This window comes from Amphiprion ocellaris, chromosome 17 (assembly GCF_022539595.1).
Source record: "Amphiprion ocellaris isolate individual 3 ecotype Okinawa chromosome 17, ASM2253959v1, whole genome shotgun sequence".
Taxonomy (NCBI): domain Eukaryota; kingdom Metazoa; phylum Chordata; class Actinopteri; family Pomacentridae; genus Amphiprion; species Amphiprion ocellaris.
In genome coordinates this window covers 25,339,247-25,365,362 of record NC_072782.1, presented here as the reverse complement: position 1 = coordinate 25,365,362, position 26,116 = coordinate 25,339,247, and the positions used below count along the sequence as shown (strand labels likewise).

The 26,116-nt window shown below is 37.1% G+C and overlaps 1 protein-coding gene across 2 annotated transcripts in view; it reads left to right on the top strand.

The window, feature by feature from the left end:
* LOC111582482 (ras-specific guanine nucleotide-releasing factor RalGPS1) overlaps positions 1-26,116 on the top strand; it is an 83,324-nt gene that overhangs the window by 4,824 nt on the left and 52,384 nt on the right. For both annotated transcript variants that reach the window (XM_055019195.1, XM_055019196.1), the window contains 7 exons: positions 5,002-5,141; positions 10,131-10,235; positions 12,785-12,835; positions 16,484-16,567; positions 20,804-20,893; positions 22,736-22,828; positions 25,191-25,317. In XM_055019195.1, coding sequence (XP_054875170.1) covers positions 5,085-5,141; positions 10,131-10,235; positions 12,785-12,835; positions 16,484-16,567; positions 20,804-20,893; positions 22,736-22,828; positions 25,191-25,317 — 607 coding nt within the window. In that variant the 5' untranslated portion in view covers positions 5,002-5,084. The remainder of the gene's footprint in view (positions 1-5,001; positions 5,142-10,130; positions 10,236-12,784; positions 12,836-16,483; positions 16,568-20,803; positions 20,894-22,735; positions 22,829-25,190; positions 25,318-26,116) is intronic.

Below are 26,116 nucleotides of genomic sequence, written 5' to 3'. Positions count from 1 at the left end.
TCCATAATTTTTTCCTCAGAATTGAGTAATTCCATAATTTTTTTCCCTGTGCTTGATCTAAAAAAGCAATTGTTTTTGACTACCACATTTTTTTCTTGATTTCTTTTAGTGTTTCTTAAAGAAACACTACTACTCCAGACTCATCAGCTGAGATGAGTAGCAACTGGGGTTCCAGAGAGGCTCCCAAACCAGCCGCAGCTGGGCCCACACATACAATCTCCCCATAGAGATTCCCAGAAGGAATCCACCCCAAGAACAAGACGCAACAGAATTACCTGTGGCTGGAATACATGTTGTAAAATATTCATATTTATTTATTTTTTAACCCTCATCATTACACCTGGGGACTGTGCGGACCCCGAGGTATACTGATGGATTTTTTTAGTCCCTTTAGGTAGTTGTCACCTACATAGTTGCCATCACATAAACCAAAGCTTATTTGATTCCAACCAGGTTTGTGGTGTATATATAGAAAAATCATTTGGGGTCCATGGGGACCCCAGCCAGACCTCAGCCAGACTGCGTATCTTTTATTTATGCATGTTTGTGTTATGTTGCTCTTGTGATCACTGCTTCAGTTGCATTGTGTTTCATTTCAATTCAGGAGTTCTTACGCTAATACTGTAAGCAATACACATTTGTAATAATCAATAGTAATTTCATTGTTTCTTTCACATTTGTATCTATAGACGACACACGTTTTAGGAAAATATACATTGAGAGGATATGGACAGATACAGAAATGTGAAACAGATGAAATACTACTGGGTTCCAGCTGGACCTCAAGCGTATGGATGAAGTAGGTTTTGCCACATGCTGATGAGGGTTAACTGGTGGCAAAACATCCTGCATTTAATTATGCTGCCCCCTCCCATCAGCTCATCCAAACCATTTTAATTCTACAGAAATTTCTGAGTAGTTCTCCTATTTACTTCTGCAATGCAGTGTGGGAAAATATTGAGAATGGGAGTACGCAATTTTAGATTTAAATGCTGAGAGTCTTTGGGTGGAACTAATAGTGGTGCTTTTTCTGTGTGAACATTTTACATGAATCTGATTAGTATATATGGTTTGGAAGTGAGCCACGGTGACATGGCTGTTCCAAAATCACTATATAGTATGCTGTTGTAACAGTAAGCACAAAAAATAAATAAATAAATAAAAAAATCTGCATACTTGCAAATATTCTTGTCAATAAAACCATGGACTTACAGCTAAATACACAGATGTCAAATTGTCTAGCAAATGGTTTAAATGGTCTTTTCTGTGTCTTCCTCCAATTAGGGTTTGCTTAAGCTTTAAATAGATCTATTATTTCCTCTGTACATTGGGTTATGGAACATTGTTTCCATCAACAAGCCGGTCAAAAACTACATATGCATAGTAGTTGTGGTGGGTATGCTTCTTTTTTTTTGCTTTTTAAATGTGAACATGCTTAAAGCTTAAGCTTAAAGTACGTAGTTTGGCAGTGCACAGTGTAGTCCAGGGGTGGGCAGTTAATTTTCATACGGGGCCACATGAGAAACTTTGCCAGTTGTTAAGGGCCGGACCAATACACTTACAGCTCTGCTCAGTATATATCTCAATTTTTATTGAGATATATATATTTATATATACATTTATATACAGTAAAATACACAATACAATGATCTACAATAATGTACAATAATTTTACAATAATATGGAACACAGAACACAATTATTTAACAAATATTCACAAAAACATTTTCAAAAATGTGCAAAACCAGCACAACGTTAACTTTCCATGAAAAGCATTAAATACATCCAGCTTTGTTTGTTTACATACCTCAGTTCTTTTTTTTTTTTTTGTTCAGTGAGAGAAATCTAGCCTGTTTTGGTCTTGAACAAGTGCACTGAAGTCAGGTTGAATATCTGTGCTGGATATGCGAAGAACAGCACCCAGTGATCATCACTTAGAGAGGATCTGTATCTAGATTCGTTGAACTTCATCACTGAGAATGTTTGTTCGCATACATAAGTGGATCCAAAGAGAACCAACATCTTCTGAGCATGCCTCCTCAAGTTTGGAAAGCTCTCCTCTTTGAGAGAACAATAAAAAGTCAGCAGTGACACTGACTTAAAGTGCTCTGACAGTAGTTTATCAGACTGCAGATCAGTGAGTTCAAGTTGGACATCACTGGGTGCAGTATTCACACTGCAGCTGCAGGGAGAGGAAACCATGTGCATTTTACTCTCAACTGTTTTGAAGTCCTCAAATCGTCTTGAAAATTCAGCATGCAGCGCCTCCAACATGGATGAGTACCTGCGGAGGTGATCAGCTGATGGTGTGACTTCCTTCAGTGTGGGCATGTAGGTGAGAATGTTGCCCTCCAACGGACTTGAGAGAAACTTCAGCTTTCTCATAAAAGTGGTCACCAGGCTGTACATTTCATGTGCAAAGAGGCCCTTGCCTTGCAGCTTGGTATTTAGTTCATTCATTAGTACAGTCACATCAACAGCAAAAGCAAGGTCTGCCATCCAGCCTGCATCTGAGAGCTCAGTGATGTCCTGCCTTTCTTCTCACTAAACTCTTGAATCTCTGCTCTCAGATCCCAAACTCGTTTAAGCACCTTGTCCAGGCTGAGTCATCTGACAGCTGTCTGGTAACCAAGGTTACCATGTTCACTATCATCTCCTCCAAAAAGACAACAAACTGTGTAATTCAATGCTCTTGCCCTGATGAAGTTAACTACTTTAGCTACAACATCAGTCACGTGGTTGATTTTTAGCACTAACTTACACAGCACCTCCTGATGTATAATACAATGCAAAAATATCAGTTTCTGTTCTGGGTTTATTTCAGTCACTTTATCTTGTATCCGTTTCAAAAGTCCAACATTTTTCTCTGTCAAATTTGGACAGCCATCAGTTGTAATACCAACCAAATTCTCCTATTTTAGTACCAGCTACCAGGCATATTGCTTGCATGTATTGTGATGATATATATTTGCTTTGACTTTTAATTCCAATGACCTCATACGGGCCAGTCAGGGCCATCCGGCTGGCCAGATGTGGCCCGCGGGCCGTACGATGCCCAGGTCTGGTGTAGTCCCTTGTTTCACTGGAAGGTTAATATTGATATATACTGCCATCTAGTGGTCATTTGTGTATATTAGTGTTTCAGGAAGTCAACTTTCATACTGTCTGTAATGCAGCAGTTTCTACTGCCATGACACTGGTGGGAAGAAGACATTTTCTGCAATAAAGTCTGAGTGGAGGGGCATACATTGATTATTTATTGCATTTTAAAAATCACCTTTTTGGTGTAAAAAACGTTCTACAATACTCCTAGCAGTAGCCCTTTCTGGAATTTTACTACATGTTACTGTTTTTTCATAGGAGCATTTAAAGATCAGGACCTTAGGGTTACACAACAGAGTGAAAGTGCAAGAGAAAAACAACACTGCCACTTTAAAGCACCCCTTTTATAATGCACCTTGATTTTGGAGTAATGGTGAGATGCGCTTTCAGTGCATTGGAGAAAACAAAAAATATAAATAAGCACTCGTAGTTTTAAAAGACTTTTATGTTCAGCAGAATTTAACAGGCCTTAATTTTAACTGTGATACTTAAAGCGAAAAAATGCTTCACATTGTACCAGAAAAGAGCTGTTTACCCTCAAATATAAAATACGTCAGTGTGGAGGCTGTGCAAGTTTCAACTGGAGTTGTCTTCTAAGTTTGGTGTGTTCCTGCCTTCCAAAAAGCCTGCCTCAGAATTTTGTAATAGTCTCTGGGATGTTCACGCCCAAATGTTTCATTTGGATCTTTTCATCAGGAGAAGAGAATTCTTTTGTCAGTGTTTGGTGGAGCTCTTTGGTCTTTGGCTTGCATGGGACAAGTTGATTAGGTTATTATCCAGTTCCCTAAGATCATTATTGATGTGATGATCACATTTGTGTGGATCAAATGTTCTGCATTCACTGAAATTCAGTTTTCTGATTACTTCAGGGTAGTTGGGTTTAGGCTGTGTGCTACAGAAAAAGTCAGCCGGTCTACACTGGGTTTCTCCATTGTTTTGTCTGAAGGTGCAGAACACTAGCCTGACCTATGTGGACTGATGTGGTAGCTTGTGTTATGGGGAGCAGCTTCCTGTAAGAAGCTACAGCACCATTTAATTGATCTAATGCTAAGTTTCTTTACCAAACTTAAACATGCACTAACTGAAATGCAGGGCAATAACAGTCAGGTTAGTATCCCTTATAGTGACTCAAGCTGGAACACATTTCAGTAACAGCTAGTTCATAAACTCTGTTTCACATAGCTGGTGGCAGTCTGTGGCTCTCTCTCAGGCTCTGTTTCTTACTCAATGAATGGCATTAACAGCGAGGTACAAGCTCTCTGGTGGCATGCTTGATTAAAGGAGTCCTTGAATTAACAGTTAATTTTGCAGTTAATTCAATTGCAGTTAACTGCATTGGATACGTGGTATTTCTTACAATTCCCACAGAGTAGGTTCAACTTGCTTAATTGCTAGCAGTAAGAGCAGACTCTTAAAGCAACACAATTAGGGCTTAAAATGGTGAAGGTCTACTGGTATTATATTGAGCTTTATGAATGGTAGTAAAAACATAAAGGAAAGGTCTGAGTGCTATACCTTGTTATGACTGTTAAGTCTATGTTTCTAACTATGGAAACCCCATGGTGTCATTTTTACACTGTTAACCCTTGTTTACCCTGAAGCCCTGCACTTGTTTTATAGTCTGTTTGTTTTTTTATTGCTCAGTTCATCAGAAAGCTCAAAGTGCAGAGCCACAGATAATTGGAAAAAACACATAACGTTAATTTGGATTCTGGACAAGGTCTAAGTGTTTTCACAGCTATGCTGAATTTGTTTTTATGTTTATAAACAGTATTTGGTATATGTGTAATTGATCAAACATGTCAATGGTGTAGAAACAGGTTTCTCTAAATTACAAACATTAATGGAAAATAAACTGAAAAATAAGAAATCAGGGTTCTTCTGTTCTTCTGTCTCCAGGCATGGATGAGAGGTTATGTGTGTCTCCCAGTTAAAGGCCTCTGTTGCCCTTTCCTGTGCATCCCACCAGTCCATCTGTGAGCATGTATCGCAGGAACGGGCTCTCAGATGGCAACAGCATCAATTCAGTCACCTCAGAGGTAAGAACAAGCTCCCGCAGCGTACATTTCTGTAGTTTATATTGAGATTCTGATTTCTTATCGTTCTTGTGTCATCCTGTTGGGGAAAAAAGCTTACTTTTCTCTTGGTGTTGGGTTCCAACATCAAGAGAACATCACAATTCATTGAGAAAACCTATTCAACAATACTATTTGAATAACTGGAAGATTCTTCTTCATTTTGACAACATATTTTGGCATAAGGCCTTCATCGAGGTGATTTACACAGCATGTCAAAACACAGCCTGTATATTGACCATATATATTTCAGCAACAAGGAATTGCAATTTTAATTATTGTAATATTGAAGTTTTATATTGAAATATACAGCTTCAGAACTGACAAAGCTGGAAGAAAATCTGACTTTCTACTAGAGCAGACTGATAAACATCTGTTACTATGAGATTAGATCAGTTCTCCTGCACAGCTCTGGAAAACAGCTAGTTCTTACTGTTATAGCCGTGCTAACTAGTTAGGATGTATTTGGTATTTGGAGTTTTAATGTGTACTGACACAATAGGATGTTATAGAGAAGCTTTCTGAATGTTTCTGTTTAAAATGTGTGTTAATACTATATTTCTTTTAATGATTAAGAGAGCTCAATGCACTGAAGCTTGTAGAAATGTATTGAAATAGACAAAACATAGGCAAATCAGGACAATGTTTTACCAAGTGGTAAGACGAGGTCAGAATTTAGAAAAAATACGCTGCAACTAAGAAAACACAACCAAATACAGAAATGCACCGCAAATAGCACAGACTACATTGGAAGTGCTTCCGGGAGGCAACAGAGGTTTTGCCAGTACTGTGAGACTTATTTGAATCCTTAAACCTAAAAACAAACAAAAAAAAGCAAATAAAAGAGAAAAGAAAAATGATATATTACATACGTTAGATGGAAAGTTCTAGTAGAATTCCCATTTATAAATACATTTTCAGACAAACTTTAGTTTGTGCTAATTCCAAATAATGTTAAAAGTAAGACATTAGCAGTAACCTGCATTACTGTCCTAACTAGACAATTTAGTTGTAGGAAAAATTACAGATGAATTGCTGCTACTGATTATATGATTGCTCCTACAAAGTTACAACTTAATGGTTGGCTAAAAACGCTAAAGCTGAGTAACGGGTGAAAGGAACTGTTAAAGGAGTTGGAACAATTGGAAAGACCTCTGCTAGGCTCCATATAGTCTCCCATAAATGTCTTTGAGGTGTTGGTGCAATCATGTTACCAGGTTATTAAAACGATGTCCATAAATCACTTGAGGCAAAATAGACTAAATCAAAAGACCAGTGTTATAAATCAGTCTCAAAAAACACACTAATCAGTTATATAATCTAATTGATTATAATTTAATTTAATTAAACTACTAATTGATATATCAATAACTAGGATGGATGATTTTGGATTTCTACATGTAGAGGTTGGCAGCATCTACTCTTACGTAACATTAATTAGACCAGCAGATACAAAGCATTTGTTATACAAAATAGAATCCAAATACACAATATTTACAAAATATTTGAAGTACATACACTTACAATATGCATGTTATTGTGTGCATGCGTGTCGGAAGCACTCCAAAGACAATGTGTGTGTCTCTGTATTCTGCTTCACCATGTTGTCAGGCATGAACCCACGTTTGGCCAGAACAAAATAGACTGAAGCGGGAGGTTGAGTGTCTTCTTAATGTGGATGTTTATGTAATCAGCTGTGACCCACCAACTCAGCTCAACTGCTGAGTAACTCCTGAGTACATACTCTTTTTAAAAATGGTTTGTAACATAAAAACACTGTTGTACTTTACAAAACTTGTTTTTAGTTCTCTTTACTTGGAGCCATGGTTGTGCTGTTTCCATAGAGGTGCAGGGCTTTTTGCAATGAAAAATAAGCCCACAGGAAAAATGTGAAATAAGCAAAAACACTGTCACAAACTGCTGGGGGTTCAGTCTCGTGTAATTTTAACTTGATGGTGGCACTTTCAAGTCTATGGGTGAGATGGACCATGGGCATGGACCAGCTTTCCTGTCCAGTTAGTCCTTATCCTCTTAGCACAGAACAACAGTATTTTGTTCCACATGTGGCCCACGTATTGTACATGTTGTCTCTTTACAAAACATCCAAAACCACCCAGTGTCATTTTGTATGCCTAATGTTTTGTTTTTCTAAAAAATCCATTCCATTTATTTTCTTGACTAAAATGCCAGAGCTGAGCCTTATTAGCCCAGGATGGACAAACATTATATAATAAACACTCTGGAGAATTTACACATTATTGTAATTTAAAATAGTTAATGTGCCAGAACAAAGCATCTGTTTTTACTCAGTGGGATCCTTGATTAACTATAATAACCCAGTGAATCACATTATGCAAGTTATTTGAATTTTCTATGTATCTGCTGTTTTGGTATATCAGCATTTACATGCTTTTAGTATTTTCATTTGAAGTCAAACTGCAAACTTTGTGACATTAGTCTTTGGAATGTTTGAGTGTGCCTCTTTGTCTTTGTCCCTTGCACTGGCCTTTTGTGGATGTGTGTCTTATTAAAGGGCAAAACTTTAATTTCAATATGCTTATTGATTCCTAAATAAATGTCACTCATGCTATTTTCAAATTAACAGTTTACTCCAAACACCTATTTTATGTCTACCACTGTCTGTTCATGCTGTTAGTCCTGTGAGTTGAATGCCTGTTTGTAAATCATGAGTCTAGCATTATTCTCAGTTAACCTAATCAGCTGATGCTGAGTTTCTTGGTTAGCAGTTGAACAGAAAAAACTGTGTGATTGTCTTGTAACATCACATTTATTTAGCAAATGCTGCTGCAGAATACTTTACAAGGACTCTATCAATAATGTAAAATATTTGAAGTAAACTTCCAAATATTTTAGAAATCACAAAAGAGACCCAACTCTCCAGCCAAAAGTTTTGAGAATGACCAAAGTATTGATTTTCAGAAAGTTGGTTGCTTCTGAGAAATGTGACTTGTTCGGCAGGGACAGTTGGAAACCGACTTCTTGAAACTGGTCTGAAGTCACACAGGGCACGGAAGAAGCTCTTCATTAAGGAAAGGCAGAGTAAAGCCTAGTTACTCTTTGCTGGGGATCACAAGGATTGGACTTTTGATGATTGGGCTAAGGTTCTCTTCAATGACTAATCCAATTTTCAGTTGATGCCCACAGGGCAAAAGCAATTATGTGAAGGGCCAATGAACCAAGTCAGGGCTACTCTTGAAAACAGTCTTCTTCCATCAGCTGGAAAACTCTTTCCTACCTCCAGTGACTGGATTTTCCAACAAGACAATGCCCCTTGCCACACGGCAGGGTCAGTTAAAGGCTGGATGGAGACCCAGAACATTGGAACCATGTCTTGGCCTGCACAATCACCAGATCTAAATCCAAATGAAAACTTGTGGAAAATCATCAAACGCAAAATGGAGAACCACAAGACCAACAACAAAGCAAATTTGTTTGAATTTGTGCAACAGGAATGGGCTGCTGTGACAGCAGAACAATGTCAGAAGCTGGTGGAGAGCAGCCAAGATGCATGGCTGCAGTCATCAAAAACAATGGTGATGCAATCAAGTACTAACTCCTGCGTGGATCATGTGACTAAAACAGACAGAAAAGAAAACATGGAATGCCTAAAAGCACTGTTTTTGGCAGTACAATGATATAGCTATTGATGTAAGAACTTAAGTGATTTTGGTTATTATCAAGAAAACCATGGAAAATGACTAAATATCAACTCTTAAACTCTTATGAGTTATTTTTGTTGTTATCATTATATTTGTCCAAACAAACGTACCTTTAGTTGTACCAGACATTAAAATGAACAAGAAATTGAAGAAAACATGGGGGGGCTAATATTTTTTTCCATGACTGTATGTCATCTCACAGCACTTAGCATAGTAAGGTCCAGACTTTACGAATTGTATTTATTTATTTTTGGCCTTTTTCGGCTTTATTGAAAAAATAACACGCTTGAAACGTAACTGGTGATTTGTCTGTATTTCCAGCACTTGTGTAGTCGAATACGTAGACTTTTCAAATATTAATATCTTTGTACGCATTGATAACTCTATGTACTCATTGACAAATCTTATTACATGCACAAATTTTAACACAGATTAACAGATTTTTTACACATTTGAAAATCTAATTACAGACAGACAAATTTTGAGACGACTTTTGCAGATTCTGATTTGCATTGACAAATTCTTCTACACATTGACAAATCTCACTTCAGACACACAGATTGAGATACAGACAGACAACTCTCCATACGCACTGACAAAAAGTTTTGCGATAATAATGCCCCCATAGTCACTGAAACTCATGTAGGCCACTGTTGAGGCTGCATTTTATTCCACATTTGACAGTTCAATTTCCACTTGTGCCTAACATTTTTAATACAACTCTGGGCAAGAAACAACAGGATCATGTTTCAGCAATTACCAGTGTTGATTGTTACAATAACTCTCAAAAGTTATCACGTCAGTGATTTCTCTCTGCTGTTTGGAACCTTTCTCATATGGTGTAACATAGGCATCCAAAGTAGTCTTTTGCTTTGGATAGCTTTCAGGTCTCACTTTGTACTCATCCCACAGAGCGTTGTGGTATTGATTTAGATGGTCAGGCAAATTAGTTGTGTTGCCTCCAGTGCTGACTGACTCTCTGGATTTCAACATCATCTTTTCTGTAGCCAAAGTATTTCCATGCAACTGACTTTTTGTTTCTTCCAAAAAGATTTGATTGAAAAAAATCTAATATTACTTTTCAGTGTTTCTCCCCTGTTTCTTGCTTATTTTGTTGTGTGCTCATGGAGCCTGCATGTCAACAACCTGCAAATCTTTTTACATAAAGTTAAATATATAACGGCACAGTTTTGTGACAGATGTTCTGCATGTCATCCCTGCTTATGTAGGTGCAGAGTTGTTCCAATAATAGTTAAATATGTATGCTTCTCAGGCCAGCAGCAGCTCTGAATCTCTGGATGGACCTTGTGTGGACTACGCCAAGAGTTACGATGCAGTCGTCTTTGATGTACTTAAGGTGACACCTGAGGAGTTTGCTGTGAGTATGTGTTTTATTTAAAACAAAAAGCAGCAGATCATGACAACATGACTGACCCCGCTTTAAAAACAAGTCCAGTGGTTACAGTTGAGATCCACTTGAGAGACTGTAAAGATATCTACATGTTGATCTGAAATCAGATAAAGCTGGCACCTTGCAGTTCACATTGTGTTACTGAGCCTGGGAAGCCATATTATATCAGCATTTATAGACGAATGAGTTAAAATGACTAAATGGAGTGACATTTTTTATTTCTTAAAAACATGATCATGGTGGAATGTACAGGTCATTTGATACTAAAAAAAAAAAAAAAAAAAAGAACAGAAGCCTGTGGAATATCAGGTTTAATCCCATAAAAAGAAGATTTAAGATTGTTATGAACATTCTGTTTGCCGTGTCGGGTGAGGGCGAGATCATCACACCAGCAAAGTCCAGGGAGGACCTGGAGTGTGTCAAAAGAAAATTCAGGGAACTGTGCAGCCCAGAAACAAACGTGATAAAGGCATAACTTCAATATCAAGTACCAGAAACTGGGAGAGACAATTGAAGCATACATTAGTACATTACGAAACCTGGCAAAAACTTGTAGCTTTGATGCATTACAAGATGAGCTTATTCGAGACCGACTAGTTTGTGGGATTTGCAGCAACAGCGTCAGACGAGCCCTGCTAAAAGAGACTGTGCTCACACTAGCTAAAGCCATACTATGGAAGCAAATCAGACTCATCAGATTCTGAATTTTAAAAGCTGCTGAATTTCTTGCTTTGAATTTTTTTGCATCAAAATTACGTATGTGAATTTTTATATGCCTGAATTTAGCTCATCAAAATTCTAAAAACCAGTTAAAAATTCAATGTCTTCAAAATTCACCATCAAAAAATAAGAAGGTCATTGCATAGTTACCGTCAATGACAAAAGCCTCACTTTAAAGGTGGACACAGCAGTGAAATGTAACGTCATGTCCCAAGTTACATACAAGACTGTAATGAAGAAAGAAAAACTAAACAAGCCCCACAAGAAAGTTAATCTAATTGCATTTGGAGGAGCTGTGATAAAGCCCGTTGGAACAGTAACTCTACAGTGCACACTAGGTGAGCAGCCATACACTGTGCAATTCCAAGTGGTAAATGAAAATGTACAGTCAATACTTGGTCTACAGGACAGCCTAAAAATGATATGATGAAGTATACCACATAGACACTGATTATAATCAAGATCTGTCACAAAGAGTATTTAAAGAGGTCGCAGACCTCTTTAAAGATGAAGTAGGCCGCCTACCTGTGATCTACTGCATGAAAGTCCAACATAACACCAACATAATACCAACATAACACTAGTTGTTAACCCACCACGTCATATCCCTGTGGTAATGCAGAAAAAAGTTGAACAAGAGCTCCAGAGAATGCAAGCTCTAGGGGTAATAGAATCAGTAAATGAGCCTACGGAATGGTTCTCCAGAGGTTAATGTGTATCATTTTGGTGATGTGTTTGTGTATTAGGTAGTGCATTGCTGTTTTCATGAAAAAACAGTGTATTTTGTTTAACATTTGAGTAAAAGCTGGAATAGCTTAGATATTGTTTTGTTACAGAAATTGTGCCATGTCATATTTGTATAATTTGGTTGAAGACCAAATCTAAAAAAAAAAAGAGGGATGTAGACAGTTGCATAGTTAATACTATTTTGGATACTGAGTGTTGCCGTACTCAGAGTAAGTCTCACGAGATGTCTATAACGTGATCTTGGTGTGTATTCAATGGTAATGGATATATCAACACGTTCTCCCTGTGAGCTCTATGTTCATGTTAATAAACCCGAGGTTAAACATTCATTCGGACTGTCCTGTGAATGAATCTACACAGAGTAACTAGATTTTCAAATTCTGCTAGAGCCTTCCTTATGTTGCTGTTGAGTAAGTAGTTCAGATGAGAATGAAGAGGCCACATACACAACAGACTTCAGGTTCTTTCCTATTTCATCATAGTTTGGAGGGGGCCAGGAAATTTATCCAAACCAAACTTTCAAATCCAAGCAAGAAAAAAAATAGCTTACTTTGAGAAGAAAAGCAGACCAGAACTGAAAATGCTAGAGCAGTAACCTTACTTTTGAAATCAGATTCTCCCCAATGACCACCTAGTCACGTTGTGAATAAGTGTCCTTGCTGTTGCTCTCCCATCTTGCAAAGCCAAAAGAAGCACTGCCATGAAATATATCAGCTTTTAAAGGAAAATCAGTTAACTTGAAGCCAGGGTTTAATGACCAATCAAGAAGTGCCTTAAATTGCAACGTAAGTCACTTTCAGGATACACTTCAACATTCAGCCAGAGCTGTTACCACTAGCACTGAAAGCATGAGTAAATGAGCACATTAGGTTGTGGTGTCACTGAATGCAGAAATTCTTAGCAGTTGCTCCTCACAGATTATTTCCAGATGAAACCATAATGCATGCATGTTTTTATTTCATAATGTCACATGTTAGGTATGACTGTATACCACTGCTTTGTCTCCTGCATACTGAAAGGCATTGTGGATATCTTTGTTCTTACTTCAGAGCCAGATCACCCTGATGGATGCACCAGTCTTTAAAACGATACAGCCAGAGGTAAGAAACATCCATGTGTTAAGTAGACCATCCCCAGAACATTCTTTCCAGTCATAACTCAGGAATTTTTTGAACATTGCATTTTCACCTTGGATTCCAGCTTTGTGTAACCTTTAAAATTTTAAACTGTCAAATCCGGTTTTATTGATCTTTTTCAAACAATCTCTGAATATTTGTATTATTGAGTTGAATGGTAAATGAAGCTAACGTACAGTCAGGTCCATAATATTTGGTCACTGACATCATTTTCTCATTTCAGCTCTGTACACCACCACAGTGGATTGGAAATGAAACAATCAAGATGTGCTTGAAGTGCATACTTTCAGCTTTAATTTGAGGGTATTTACATCCAAAGCAGGGGAACGATGTAGGAATTACAACAGATTTTATATGTGCCCTCCACCTTTTTAAGGGACCAAAAGTAATTGGACAAACTAAAATAATTATAAATTGTCATTTTTAATGTTTGGTTGCAAATGCTTTGCAGTCAATGACAGCATGAAGTATGGAAACCATAGACATCATCAGATGCTGGGTTTGGTCTCTGGTGATGCTCTGATTGGTCTCTACTATTGCCGTCTTCAGTTCCTGCTTGTTCTTGGGTCATTTCCCCTTCAGTTTTGTCTTCAGCAAGTAAAATGCATGCTTAATTAGATTCAGGTCAGGTGATTGATTTGGCCATTGCAGAACATTTTCCTTCTTTGCCTTAAAAAACTCTTTGGTTGCTCTCGCAGTAGGCTTCAGGTCATTGTCTATCTGCACCATGAAGCGCCGTCCAATGAGTTCTTAAGCATTTGTCTAATGTTAATGTTGCCTGAAACACTTGAGAATTCATCCTGCTGCTTTTGTCAGCAGTCACATCATCAATAAATATAGAAAACCAGTTGCATTGGCAGCCATAAATGCCCATGCCATGACACTACCACCACCATGCTTCATTGATGAGGTGGTATGCTTTGGATCTTGAGCAGTTCCTTCTCTTCTCCAGACTCTTCTTTTCCCATCATTCTGGTACAAGTTGATCTTTGTCTTTGTCCTGTCCATAGGATGTTGTTCCAGAACTGCACAGATGCTTTTTGACAAACTCTAATCTGATCTTCCTGTTTTTGAGGCTCACCAATGATTTACACCTTGTGATGAACCCTCTGTATTCACTCTGGTGAAGTCTTCTCTGAATTGTTGACTTTGACACAGATACACCTACCTCCTGGAAAGTGTTCTTCATGTTAAGAGTTGACCTTACCAGATTCCAAATGCAAATACCGCATTTGAAATGAACTCTAGACCTTTTATGTGCTCCTTTTAAATGAAATCATGAGGGAACAACACACGGTGTGCTTTAAGTTTGCACTTAAAGCACACAGTGATTGTTTTCATTTCAAATCCATTGTGGTGTACAGAACCAAAATGCAGAAAATTGTCAATGTCCAAATTTTTATGAACCGGACTATATTTTAATTGGTTATATTATAACCATTATAATCTATTGTTAATTGGTTATATTATAAACAATTAAAAATACAGCAATTCACAGTAATTCATAGATCAACCAACATCTGCAGAGCAGAGTTTTCTGGCTTTATGAGACTAATAGAGATCAACCAATATGAGTGACTACAGACATAGAAATGTGGCTGCATTTCACCTGAAGTAGTGCATAAAGTACCGATATTGATAATCTGATGTCAAGATCCACAATGCAGTCAGCAAAATGTCCCATTCAGCTTATTCACCGCCTTTAGTAGTATTCCCCTCTTTCATTTTTTCAGTTTTGACTCATGGTCAATATAATTGGTCTTTATGACAAGAATTTACTAAAAACAAATAAATAAAAACAAACGCTCTTTCGTGAAAGTGAAAACCTATATCTTTAAAGTACTGTCAATTAATTAAAAATATAAGCACAAAATATGCAGTTGCATGGATATTCAGCCCCTACAGGTCAGTAATTAGTAGATGCACCTTTGGCAGTAATTGTTCTTTTCAAAACTGGCCAAGCTCTGTCAGGTTGCACAGGGATTGTGAGTGAATAGCCCTTTTCAAGTCCTGCCACAAATTCTTAATTTGGATTAGGGTTTGGGTCTGACTTGGCCACTCCAAAACCTTAAGTTTGTTTTCTGAAGGTCATTGCTGTCTAGCTTTTGCAGTTTGCTTCAGCTCATTGTATTGCTGGAAAACAAATCTTGTCCCAGATCGCAGTTCTTTTACAGACTCAGATGGTCTTCATTTCACGAACTGTGTGACTTGTAGCACCACCTTGGCTGCACCTGTGTTGAATTAGTTGTCACTTTAAGGAGGGTGAGTACTTGAGCAATTACTTATTTTGCATTTTGTATTTTTAATTAATTGACAGTTTGGAGAAATCTGTTATTCCTTCACTTTCATTTTCACTTGAGAGACTTAAATTAAGAATTGCAAAGCTTCTGAGAAAAGAGAATAGGATCTGACAACTTTGTCCACAATGTTAACGCACCAAAACGACAACAAATGATCGTTACAGGATGCACGTGCTAATCAATCAGTTTTAAGATTTAGTAGTTTTTTAGGATGGCACAGAGGCACCTGCCATGGGGTAGATAATTCTTTTTTCCTGGAAAAGAGCCCCGAAAAAAGTTTCTACGGTCCTGATTCCTGTGGTTGAAACGCACTTAAAAATTTGAGTCTCCCTAAAATGGCCTGCAAGTTCCCTTGGTGAAAAGCAGCCATAATAATGACAGTCCTATTTATAATGGAATTTGGGTTTCTGTCTTTCTTTTCTCTAGTTGGCTCATCAAACACTTAATACAGTCCTACAGAGAATATATACAGAATCATACTGTGTGTTAAACTGGCACACAGTAAAGGGCAAGGAAATTTGTAGTGTTGGAAGAACAACTGCTGTTTGTCCTGTTATCTAACCCGATATTTATGTCTCTGAATGAAGACTTCTGTAATTTTAATAATAGAAAATGCTATGAATGTATATTATACAGTAATATAATTCAATGTCCAGGTCCTTTCTCACTTCCAAGCACATGGCCAGCCGTGGCGTGAAGTAGGTTTGAATGTTGAATAATTGGTTTAGGAAAAATTCAGATAGTGGACAAAACATACCATAGCTATCCAGTCTCAGAAAGATGTGAGTGAGGTGATGTCCAAGTCCATCATCCCATCCAATATAGTCACATATGGGGTCCTTTTTGTTCCCTTCCTTTCTTTCCTGAACTATCAGATGATGATGATGATGATTGTGAGGAGTAATGCAAATTTTATCCTTTTTATTGTAAAGTGTTTAGTTAACACTCTTTGTGCAATAAATGAGTTACACAATAGGTCTGACACTGATAAACAACCTCCTTATGGCTTGTCACTGAAACTCCAGTAGGCATTTGCATTTGTTTTCTTTCCTACCTCTGCAAGTCAACAGTCCTAGCTGGAAAGACGTACAATAGCAAAGGTGTTTTTCATCAATGTGGGCTTATTCAAAGGTATTTATATTGTTGTTCACACAAAACTGTCTTAGGCTTTAGTCCAAAAATGAGGTGTCATAAGTCATCAGTTTAGTCGAACTTACAGGCTTCATGCATGCATCTGTAGCCGCCATACTCCCGGTGACAATGATGATTATTGCATATAAGCTGTTGGTTCATGTGTTTTTTGCATTGGCAGGAGCTGGCCAGCTGTGGATGGAACGGGAAGGAGAAACACAGTTTGGCCCCCAACGTGGTTGCATTCACACGTAGGTTCAATCAGGTACGCCTTGCAGGAATTTTAAAGCAATTTTTTAATTGTTTTATTATTTTTTTCTTCTTAAATAGTCACACTTTACAAATGAGACCACTTGACATGTATTGAGCCCCGCTAGACTGAGCTGAGGTGAACAAACGAGCTGTGTCTAAATCTCTTGTCACAATTTAGAAACTGTGCTCTTGGATTTAAAATCAATGCTTTTCTCACAGATTTGTAAACCATGCATTTGATTTGCCAACAAAATTCCACATAATCTAGATTCAAGGGTAAATTTCATGCCAAGTTGGGTTTGTTTGTTGTGCTTTTGAGGCTGTTACAATACTCCATTCCAGATTGCAGATCCATGCATACAAATTACAAATCCCAGAGTACAATTTATAAACAAAAAGTACAGATTCATATGTCTCTTTATCTGTTTTTCTTCTTAGCTGACTATAGGGGGCTCCATACAAATAATATCATTTAGGCTTGATGTGTGACTTGAATGGGTCTACTAAAGCGAAGTGAAACTCTGTACCCATCCATGAAAAATATTATTCTTTCTACTGTATTAATCATCCTCCCAGTTTATTAGTGAGTACAGAGGGTGTTTGTGGTCAACAAGCTGCTCTACTAATCAAGTATCCTTTATCCATCTTTCTCCTCTTTAAGATGATGAACAGGAATCCAGGCAGCCTTTATAGTCCATTTCTTTCCCTAAATACAACCACTGGATTGATCATAACCTCAAATGCTCATTGATGGATTCTGCTGTGCAATCCATTTTCTAAAAACTTTTTTTAGCACATTATGAAGTCATTACACAACCACAGCCATTCAAAAAAATATTAATAAAGACCACTTTCAATGGAAATTAAAATTTTAACCTTATAACGTGCCTATATGCGTTTTTTGTTTTTTTTTTTAAATACGCTGAAGGCATGTTATGAGTGGAATAAGCAGTCAGCAAGGGTATGCATTTCTGCCTAGGAACTGCATACAATTAAAATCGAAATTATTATACTCATGCCAATTTTGATTTCTGGTTAATTTTTATGTACTAATTGTTATCTTCTGGCTGGGCATGACTCGTGTAAAAAGATGGTAAAACATAGTTATAGTGATATCAATACAATTTTCTTTCTTTAAAATGTTAAAGTTAAAATTATTTATACCCTTTCTCAATAATCAGTAGAAAACCCTTTTCTGTCACCTCCACTATCAAACAGTTCTTATAACTACTAACAAGCTTTTTACCCACTTGTCCACTTGGGTCCACTTCTCTTTTTGGCGATCTCCAGGTTCTTGAGGTTGAAGGCTTCCTTGTCATCACTCTGGCCTCCAGTTCCCAGGTTTTCAATAAGGATTCAGGTGTGGATACTGGCTTGGGCTGCTCCAGAGTGTTGATACTTTGTTAACCTTTTTTTTTTTGATGCTTTTAGATCATTGTCTTGTTGAAAATTGCAATACTGACCAAGGCTACGTTTTCCTACACACTGCCTGGTGTTTTTCAACACAATCTTACTGTTGTCATCCTCTTTCGTAATGCTGTTTACTTTGACAAGGTTAGCTGATCCACTGGCTGAAAAACTCTACAGATTATTACATTGTCACCACCATGCTTTACTGTGAGGATGGTGCCCTTGGGGTTGAATGACTCTCTGTTCTTTCACCAAATGAAAATCACATCCTTTTGTCCAAAGAGCTACATTTTTTGTCTCAACTGACCACGTAGCTGATGACCAAAAGCTTTCTTTTTTGTCAAGGTGAGCAAGTGTCTGCACTAAACTGTCGGTACCACAATTTTTCAGATTTTTCAGTATGACATTTGCTGTCATCTATGTATACACACGTGGTTCCATTTGGCTTCCTACAACACCATTTGAGATTTTTCACATTGTGAAGCTCCATGTACCTGTATTATACTTTGCAATATTAATCCTGGCACTTTAAAACACTTGAATATGGCTTAATGACCTTTCCCTCTCTTGGCATGATCAACATTGCACACTTCACCTGTCAGTGGTTTTAATGTTTTGGCTGATAAGCCATTACTAATAAACACGAAGTGTAAAATCACTAGAGGTGGAAACTAAACTTTTCTTGAGATTTTTCAGTGGCTGCATTTATCTTTGTATAAAAATCTGTCACCATTTGCACCTCTACTTATTCTGCATGAGGATGCTTTCTAAGCCAAACTTTCTTTTTAAGCCGAAGATATTCTATACAGTTGTTTGTAGCTCGAAGAGTGTTTACTGGGTGGGAAGTCAGATGACAACCCCTTTGATCAAAACGACCTGTCAGAGGAAAGCAGCTTCTTTAGTTCTTATGAACAAATAACCTTCTGTTTAACAGGCCGCATATGCTTCAAAGCTCACAAAAAATGTCAGAAAGAATTAAAAAGGACTGACACTGAACTTCAGAAACTTGACTGTCAAGAAGCAAATATCAACTTCAGTTCAAACTACAGGCATTGATTAATTAGATTTATTTGGACAACAGGTAGCTGAAGCAGAAGCTTATCAAAATGATGCCACAGTGAATGAGTGCCATGCTCAAAGCTAAAGGAAGGCCAACAAAATATTAGACTGTGCGACTTTTTTTTTTGGTTGGGCAGTGTACTTTTTTAATGCAAAATTTGAAATTAATGTACTCATTTGAGAATAACACTGACACTTCAGACAGTCTTCTTTTAGAACATGGAGTGCTTCAAAAGTCTGGCCCTCATCCTGAAACTGAAACTGAGACTACATCCAGGCCAATACATTTTCATTTTGAAACGCATACTGTAATTATTCCTAGCATCCACACCCCTAGTTTTTGGACCCCTAAAATGGGATTTTTTAAAAACACATCTGACCCTGTCAGTCTGGCATCTGAGACTTTTCAAGATGATGACGCTGGCCCTCATGTTTGCTGACTGGGCTGAACCAGTTCTTACATTTATTCCCTGATTCATCACACTTCTATCAAAGACAGCTATTTGACTCCCACTTCCAATGTCATGTCCACAATAAGTTTTGCAGTCATGCAGCTCCATATAATCTCATTCCACCCATCTGTACTTCCTTGTCAGAAGTAGGCATTAACTGTGGTACTCTTGTCCAGATTCATGTCAAACATCTGACTCCATCTGAGCCAAGCAAATATATCTTGTTTTCATCTGACCAAAGAATGTGTCCTCAATATTAATCAGTGTTCTTTTCATGTTCTTTTGGAAAGTTTCATTTTGCAGTTTTGTGCTGGACAGCTAGCAAGGGACATTTTCTTGGGCACTGTCCATAGAGTTTAACATTGTATAGTGTCCTTCACACTGTCTCAGCTGTCACAGAAACTCCACTTTGAATTGGTAAACCCTATCCCAAGTTTGAAGAAGCTGCCCATTTGTTTTAAAAACGTGCAAACAGCACACTGTCCATGCGGTCATTTTGGGAGGAAGGCCACTGCAACTCTGATTAGTAGGATGATGGCTCATAGTGACTCTGTGTTGCTACTAATTTTTGGTCACTGATCTTGTAGTGTTCTTTTTCATACTTGTTTATTCAAGATTTTTCAATTCCTTCGGCAATTCCTTCCAAGTGGATCCACTATTGTGTGATGCAATTTTGAGTCATTTGACATTTAAACAATATTTTACATGGGCGTTCTCACGTCTGTTGTGTTCTGTACATTACCCACAACAAAGTGCAACCACTGAAGGTGGTCAGAGATTGAAGCCTATAATCAGAGATGTCTGAAGCCTGTAAGCCTGTTAAGCTCATTTCTTTGAATTTCAGGCCAACAGATATTTGAATGTATCAAACTTGAAGTCATAATGCACGCTGTGTCAAATGGCCTCACATAGCTTCCTCTGGTGACATGAAAACCTTCACACTGCTTTTTTCATCATATGCAGTAGAGCTCCTTAAACCTGGAAAGACATTGTGAAAATTTTGTGGAGGCCCGCTTTGATAATGCACAATAAAATGTAGGTATGAAGAGACTCTCTAGCAATTTTACACATCAAACTTTACTAGTTCACTGGCGTACTCATCCAGTGAACCTTCAAACACAGTTGTATAAATTCTGGAGGATACCATTAGAGTTATTTTAATTGATTTAACTCATACCACATACATAAGTGAGGATAGAAATAGTTTAATACTTAATATTTACCTTAAGGTCAACATCTTTATTGAAGAGCAATAATAAATACATATGGTAATCCCACTCAGATTTACATGTATATATGTGTGTGTGTGCGTGTTTTTCCTGTTTCAGGTGAGCTTTTGGCTGGTGAGAGAAATCTTAACTGCGCAGACGCTGAAAATCCGAGCAGAAATACTGAGCCATTTTGTCAAAATAGCAAAGGTGAGTTCAAACTACACAATAAGTGCTTACCTCTTAATACATCTGAACACATATTAAATAATTTGAAATAGTTTGCAAATCATCCTTGTTGCCACGGTCAGATTTTTTTTCTGTTCTCATTCTTTAACACACATCCAGTGGAATTTCTGATTGATTGTCTGATGTGTTTTGTCAAAACTGGTGATTTATTGTGCAGCCCAAGTTGCTCTCAGTTTAAAACACCATTTTTACTATATTATAGTAGTTATTAGAAATGTCCTTCTCACTCTGTTAGCACTATAACCAATTCATACTTGATCTAACTAGCAAATTCCTTGATCAGTGGTTGGAAAATATGTTTTAAAATATTGTGTTGCTTTCTAAGAACTCAAACACAAATATGTTTTCAAATGACAAAAACATGCTGTTAATCTCCATTGTTGTGGTGCACTTTTGTGGTGGTGTTTGGTAATGTATCATATGACAGATATGGGTTCACAAATGGAAGCCGGCAGCTACTCAATAGTTAGTATTTTAGTGTAGATTTTGATTTGATGGGACACTGCCAACTACCTAGAAAAACAGTTTCAATAGAAATCCATTATAGTGTGTAGCATACATGAGCTACCCAGGTATTGTCTTACACTATACCAGTATCAATGGAAAAAGCAGACACAGTTATGGCAGAAACAAACAAGTGTTTTACTGTTGTGGTCCAATGAGGAAACATTAGCAGGAGGAGTTTTCCCTGAGGTCACAGTGTGAGGTGGAAAGGAAAAGTGGGACAATGACATAATGTTCTTGGTGAATTTCAGATACTGACCACTGAAAATGAAGCTCACTTTATATATCTGACTGTAACTGTTTACAAACCTAGACTATATCACCATAGGGAATTACTTAGCGGTTATAGACTTGGGCCTCGACTATTACAGAGGGTTTGTAAAGAGTATCAAGAAGCAAACATTCTGTATACTGGAGGTTCTGTGTGAACAGTAAGGAAAGAAATAAAAGATATTTTAGATATTCATTAGTGAAATCAGGTACTCTCAAATTATGTGTATATATTAACAAATTCTGTTCCCGAGACACCTAATAGAAGATAATGACATTGATAGTGTGAATTTATGATGGATGCACCTCGTTTTAGAGCACAACAATAGTCCTACATTAGTAAATCTGGGATTTCATATTCATGAGTTATCTTTTTCAGCAATCAATAACAATAATGATAATAATGCTGTTCTTACAAAGACGCTCAAGCTAGTATGTGTTCATGAACCATGTCATTCAGTGCAACAGTGTGGTTCACTGTGCTTATATGGTTTTTTTTTAAACAACAAAGCAAAGAGGAATAAGACAGACAAGGTACACACACATTACTTTATTTATTAACTGATTCATTGAGATGCAAAATTATTCACATTCACCTCAATCACATATTAAACATCTATCATATCTAATCTTCGTTTTTGGGAATCAGCAAATATTTGTAAATTTTTGATTAAAAATTACTGAAATTATTAATTAAATAGTTTCTGTTCCATATTCATGGATAGATCATCATTATGAAACCTTTAATATTTCGTTTGTTTTGTTTAGAGTAGCATTATTGTGGACCTTTTTTGCCTTTAATAAACTGAGAGAAGACAAGAAATAAAGGAGAAATAAATGCAATAAAGGTCCCAGGCTGGAGTTGGTCTAGAAGTGTTACAATTAACCACTAAGGCATCTTCCCTCATTGTTTCTACATATTCAGATTTTTTCAGGTGATGTTTCACATTGCTACTAGACTGTGAAGTATTTTAGACCTGAAGTAATGTTGTACTGTGTTGATGTTCATAAAAATCTGTTTGTTTCCAGAAACTGTTGGAGTTGAACAACCTTCATTCTTTGGTGTCAGTGGTGTCTGCTCTGCAGAGTGCTCCCATCTTCAGACTCAGCAAAACTTGGGCAGTAAGATATAACTTCAATGCACTTTTTCAAGTGGAAGACCAAGTCAGATATTTTTTATAGCAAAAGAAAAAATTAAGTGATGAAGAGACAGTGGTGATGTTCATCTTTGTATGCGTCAGCAGACGTTCCACACGTTTGAATTAGTGATTCGATGTTGACGTGCACAGACACAAAAATAGAACAATTCAGAAGCCTGACAGAACTGGTACCTCATGCCTGTGTGGACACACTTAGTGTACAGTTCCAGAGTATAGGTCCTGTATATTTGAGCAGTTTTTTTTTTTGTTTGTTTGTTTTTGTAAGAGTATTGTTGGCATATTTAGGCCTTCGCTTTTCAGTTGTTCTTGTTGACGGGACTGCTTTTGGTGGTTAAAATGTCTGTCAGTCTGTCTGGAATTTCCCATTTGGAATCAATAAACTATTTCTATTCTATAATGATACTGCCTTAATGGATTTTGAACATTGGTGCAGCCAGACAGCTTCCTAATAAGTGGCATGTTAAGATAACTCAGCCTGATCCTGCATTGGGCCTGATACTTTGATGTGATCCATGTGGTGTTTTGGTCAAGAAGCAGACATGTAAACACATCTGTGGGATTTTTCTGAGCACAGCTTGGTTTTTAAATCATTACTTCCATTTGAAACTTTCCAGCCAGGAAAATATGTTCTGTATAATATAATTTTAGGGTGATGATGGATTTCAAAAAGCTCTGTCTTTGCTCTGCAAAGCATTCTGCTGAACAGATCAGAAAACTTGTTTGGCATTTTTAGGTGGATCAGCTTTTAGTGGATATTTCTTTATAGATTTGGATGAGTGTCCTTCCAGAGATAATAGAGAAAGCATGTGGTGCTTGGCTGTCTACTTGAAATGACTTTTCTCGACCACAACATGGTCTCTTTACATTGTTTGTGAGTGCTAATGTGTGGCTTTTGGTTTCTTTTTTTCCAGGGTGTTTAAATGATTAATTCTTACATACCATGTCTCTTACAGGGCACAAATGTTTTCAAAGGTTTTTACACCTTATTTTTCACCAGCTGCTGACTTGATTAACTTTGCATTAAAGTGTTCCACCTATTGCTGCACGATTAATTGTTTCATGTACATGTCACACACTAAAATTGAATCATACCTTCTCAAACCCCACAATATCTTCACATCACTGGTTTTAAGCTACCAAAAACTTTACGTTTAGATTTGTTGGAGAAAAAGAAAACAGTCCTGTGAATCCTCTCCTTTAAGAAGCTAGAAGGAAGCTAGAAGCAGGGAATGTTTGGGGATTGCTTTACCTCAGACTTCCTATATAAGTTAAGAAAAGTACACAGTTTGCTGTGCTATTAGAACTTGATCGATCCTTCCTTCATGTGAGGGATAGTCTGTAAGTGTAACAAATCAACGTAGTAAATGCTGTTGCTCCGTGCGTAAATGTGTGCACCTCTCTGTTTTTGAGATGCTCATTGATCATATTGATCCTGCTCCTGTCTAATGCCGAAGTATGTCATAAATGAAGAGAATAGTCCTTAACAGCTAGAGGCAACTAAACTGCCATCCTGTATGTGGCAGTTTACTTGTCTGATTTAAAGATAAGTAGACCTACACAGTGTGAACTGCCAACAGATCCTGAGCAGACTGAACTGCTTTCTATGTTCTCTCTGGAATTATTTATAATTCTAAGAATTTAATATAGTTACCAGCCTGTCTGTTGTTGTGACAGTGCAGGTCAGACTTGTGTTGTGTTGAAAGTGAAATATTATTTGGTTCGTCCTAGTAAGGTTGCTGGTGCAATTTTTTCACGAAAGTGAGCAGGGTGCATGTTCAGACTTGAAACCGACAGTTTGCTATCGGAATAAAAAAATGAGTGCATGTCTGAAAGAGACCTAAGTTGCTTGTAGATGGGACCACAATATGTTTTCTACATCATAAATTTGTATTATTCTCACAGGTCTACTGAGGTATATTAAGCTTTGTATTTATCAATATGGAGTGATGCCACCATTTTTTATTTATATTTGGCATTTCTTTCAGTACCTACATACACCAGCGCCTTTTTTTCTCTTTTTTTCAGTTTTTTCTTTTTTCTTCCTTTTGGTTCCCGTACAATTGACGGAAAGCATTACCACAGTACCTAATGAGCTGGCTGCAGCAGTGTTCTGCAGGCGCACAGAAAAAAACTGCTGCAAAAGTATTGTAGAGTATTTCCACTCATACATAATCCTCTAGCTTTAAAATGGCAGTTAGGTGTTTCAGAATAAATTGTAGAATACAGTGTAATTTAGTTCAGGTAAGATACCTGTGATGTAACAGAGTTCCTGCTCAGGTATAAAGGAGAAATCAACCATGTTATTGTTTCTTCTGTTCATGTAGTTAATCAGTCGAAAGGACAAGGCTACATTTGAGAAGCTAAACTATCTGACATCCAAGGAAGAGAACTACACCCGCATGAGAGAATACATCCGTTCCCTGAAGATGGTGCCCTGCATTCCTTACCTTGGTAAGTCCTCCTTCTAAGTCTCAATATTATTCCAACACCTCCAGCTTTAGAATTTTTTTTTAAAGCCAATGCCTTCAGGGTTAAAGCTGGTTTTTCGAGACTGAAAACCAGCTATGCTTTTGTACATTTTCTTCATTTTAAGTTAGCAATTCATTCAACATCACACTGAAACTACCATGTAGAACACAATATCCAAGTACAGGTGAAGCATGTTTGTAAATAACGTTTCCACAAAACCTTCCAGTTGTAACTCTCAAAACCCTTTTATGAAGCTGTTGTCCGGGAGATTAGAGTTTAAAGTGATGTAAAATTTTAGTAATAACTGCTTATTTTTACATTTTGTTTTAGTTATTTTTGTGTGTATTACTTTTATTATCATTTTATCCTTTCATACCGGAATCCAATACAGTGGACAGTTATTCAAATACCAACTAAAATCACATTATTCACAATAGTTACTGCAAATCAGTGGGAAACTTTCAGAAATTCTGTTTTACAATAAATGTCTCAATATAGGTAATCAACTGCAAAAGTTTCATGGTGTTATTTGTTCAAATTTTAACAAGGTTCATCTTTCGTATTTTATCTTAATGTTTATTTAAAACCTTTGGTGTGCGTTGTTTATCTCATTCTAAATAATTGAAATTAAAAAAAAACAACTGGGCATGTTTAAGTCTTGCTTGGTAGTAATGGAAAACATGAAAACAATGTTAAGTAATTCATACGTGAAAGGTTTACCATTTCTTACTTTCAGGGTAGTTTTTTGTTATTTAGAATTTTTATGTCTTCTAATCATTGT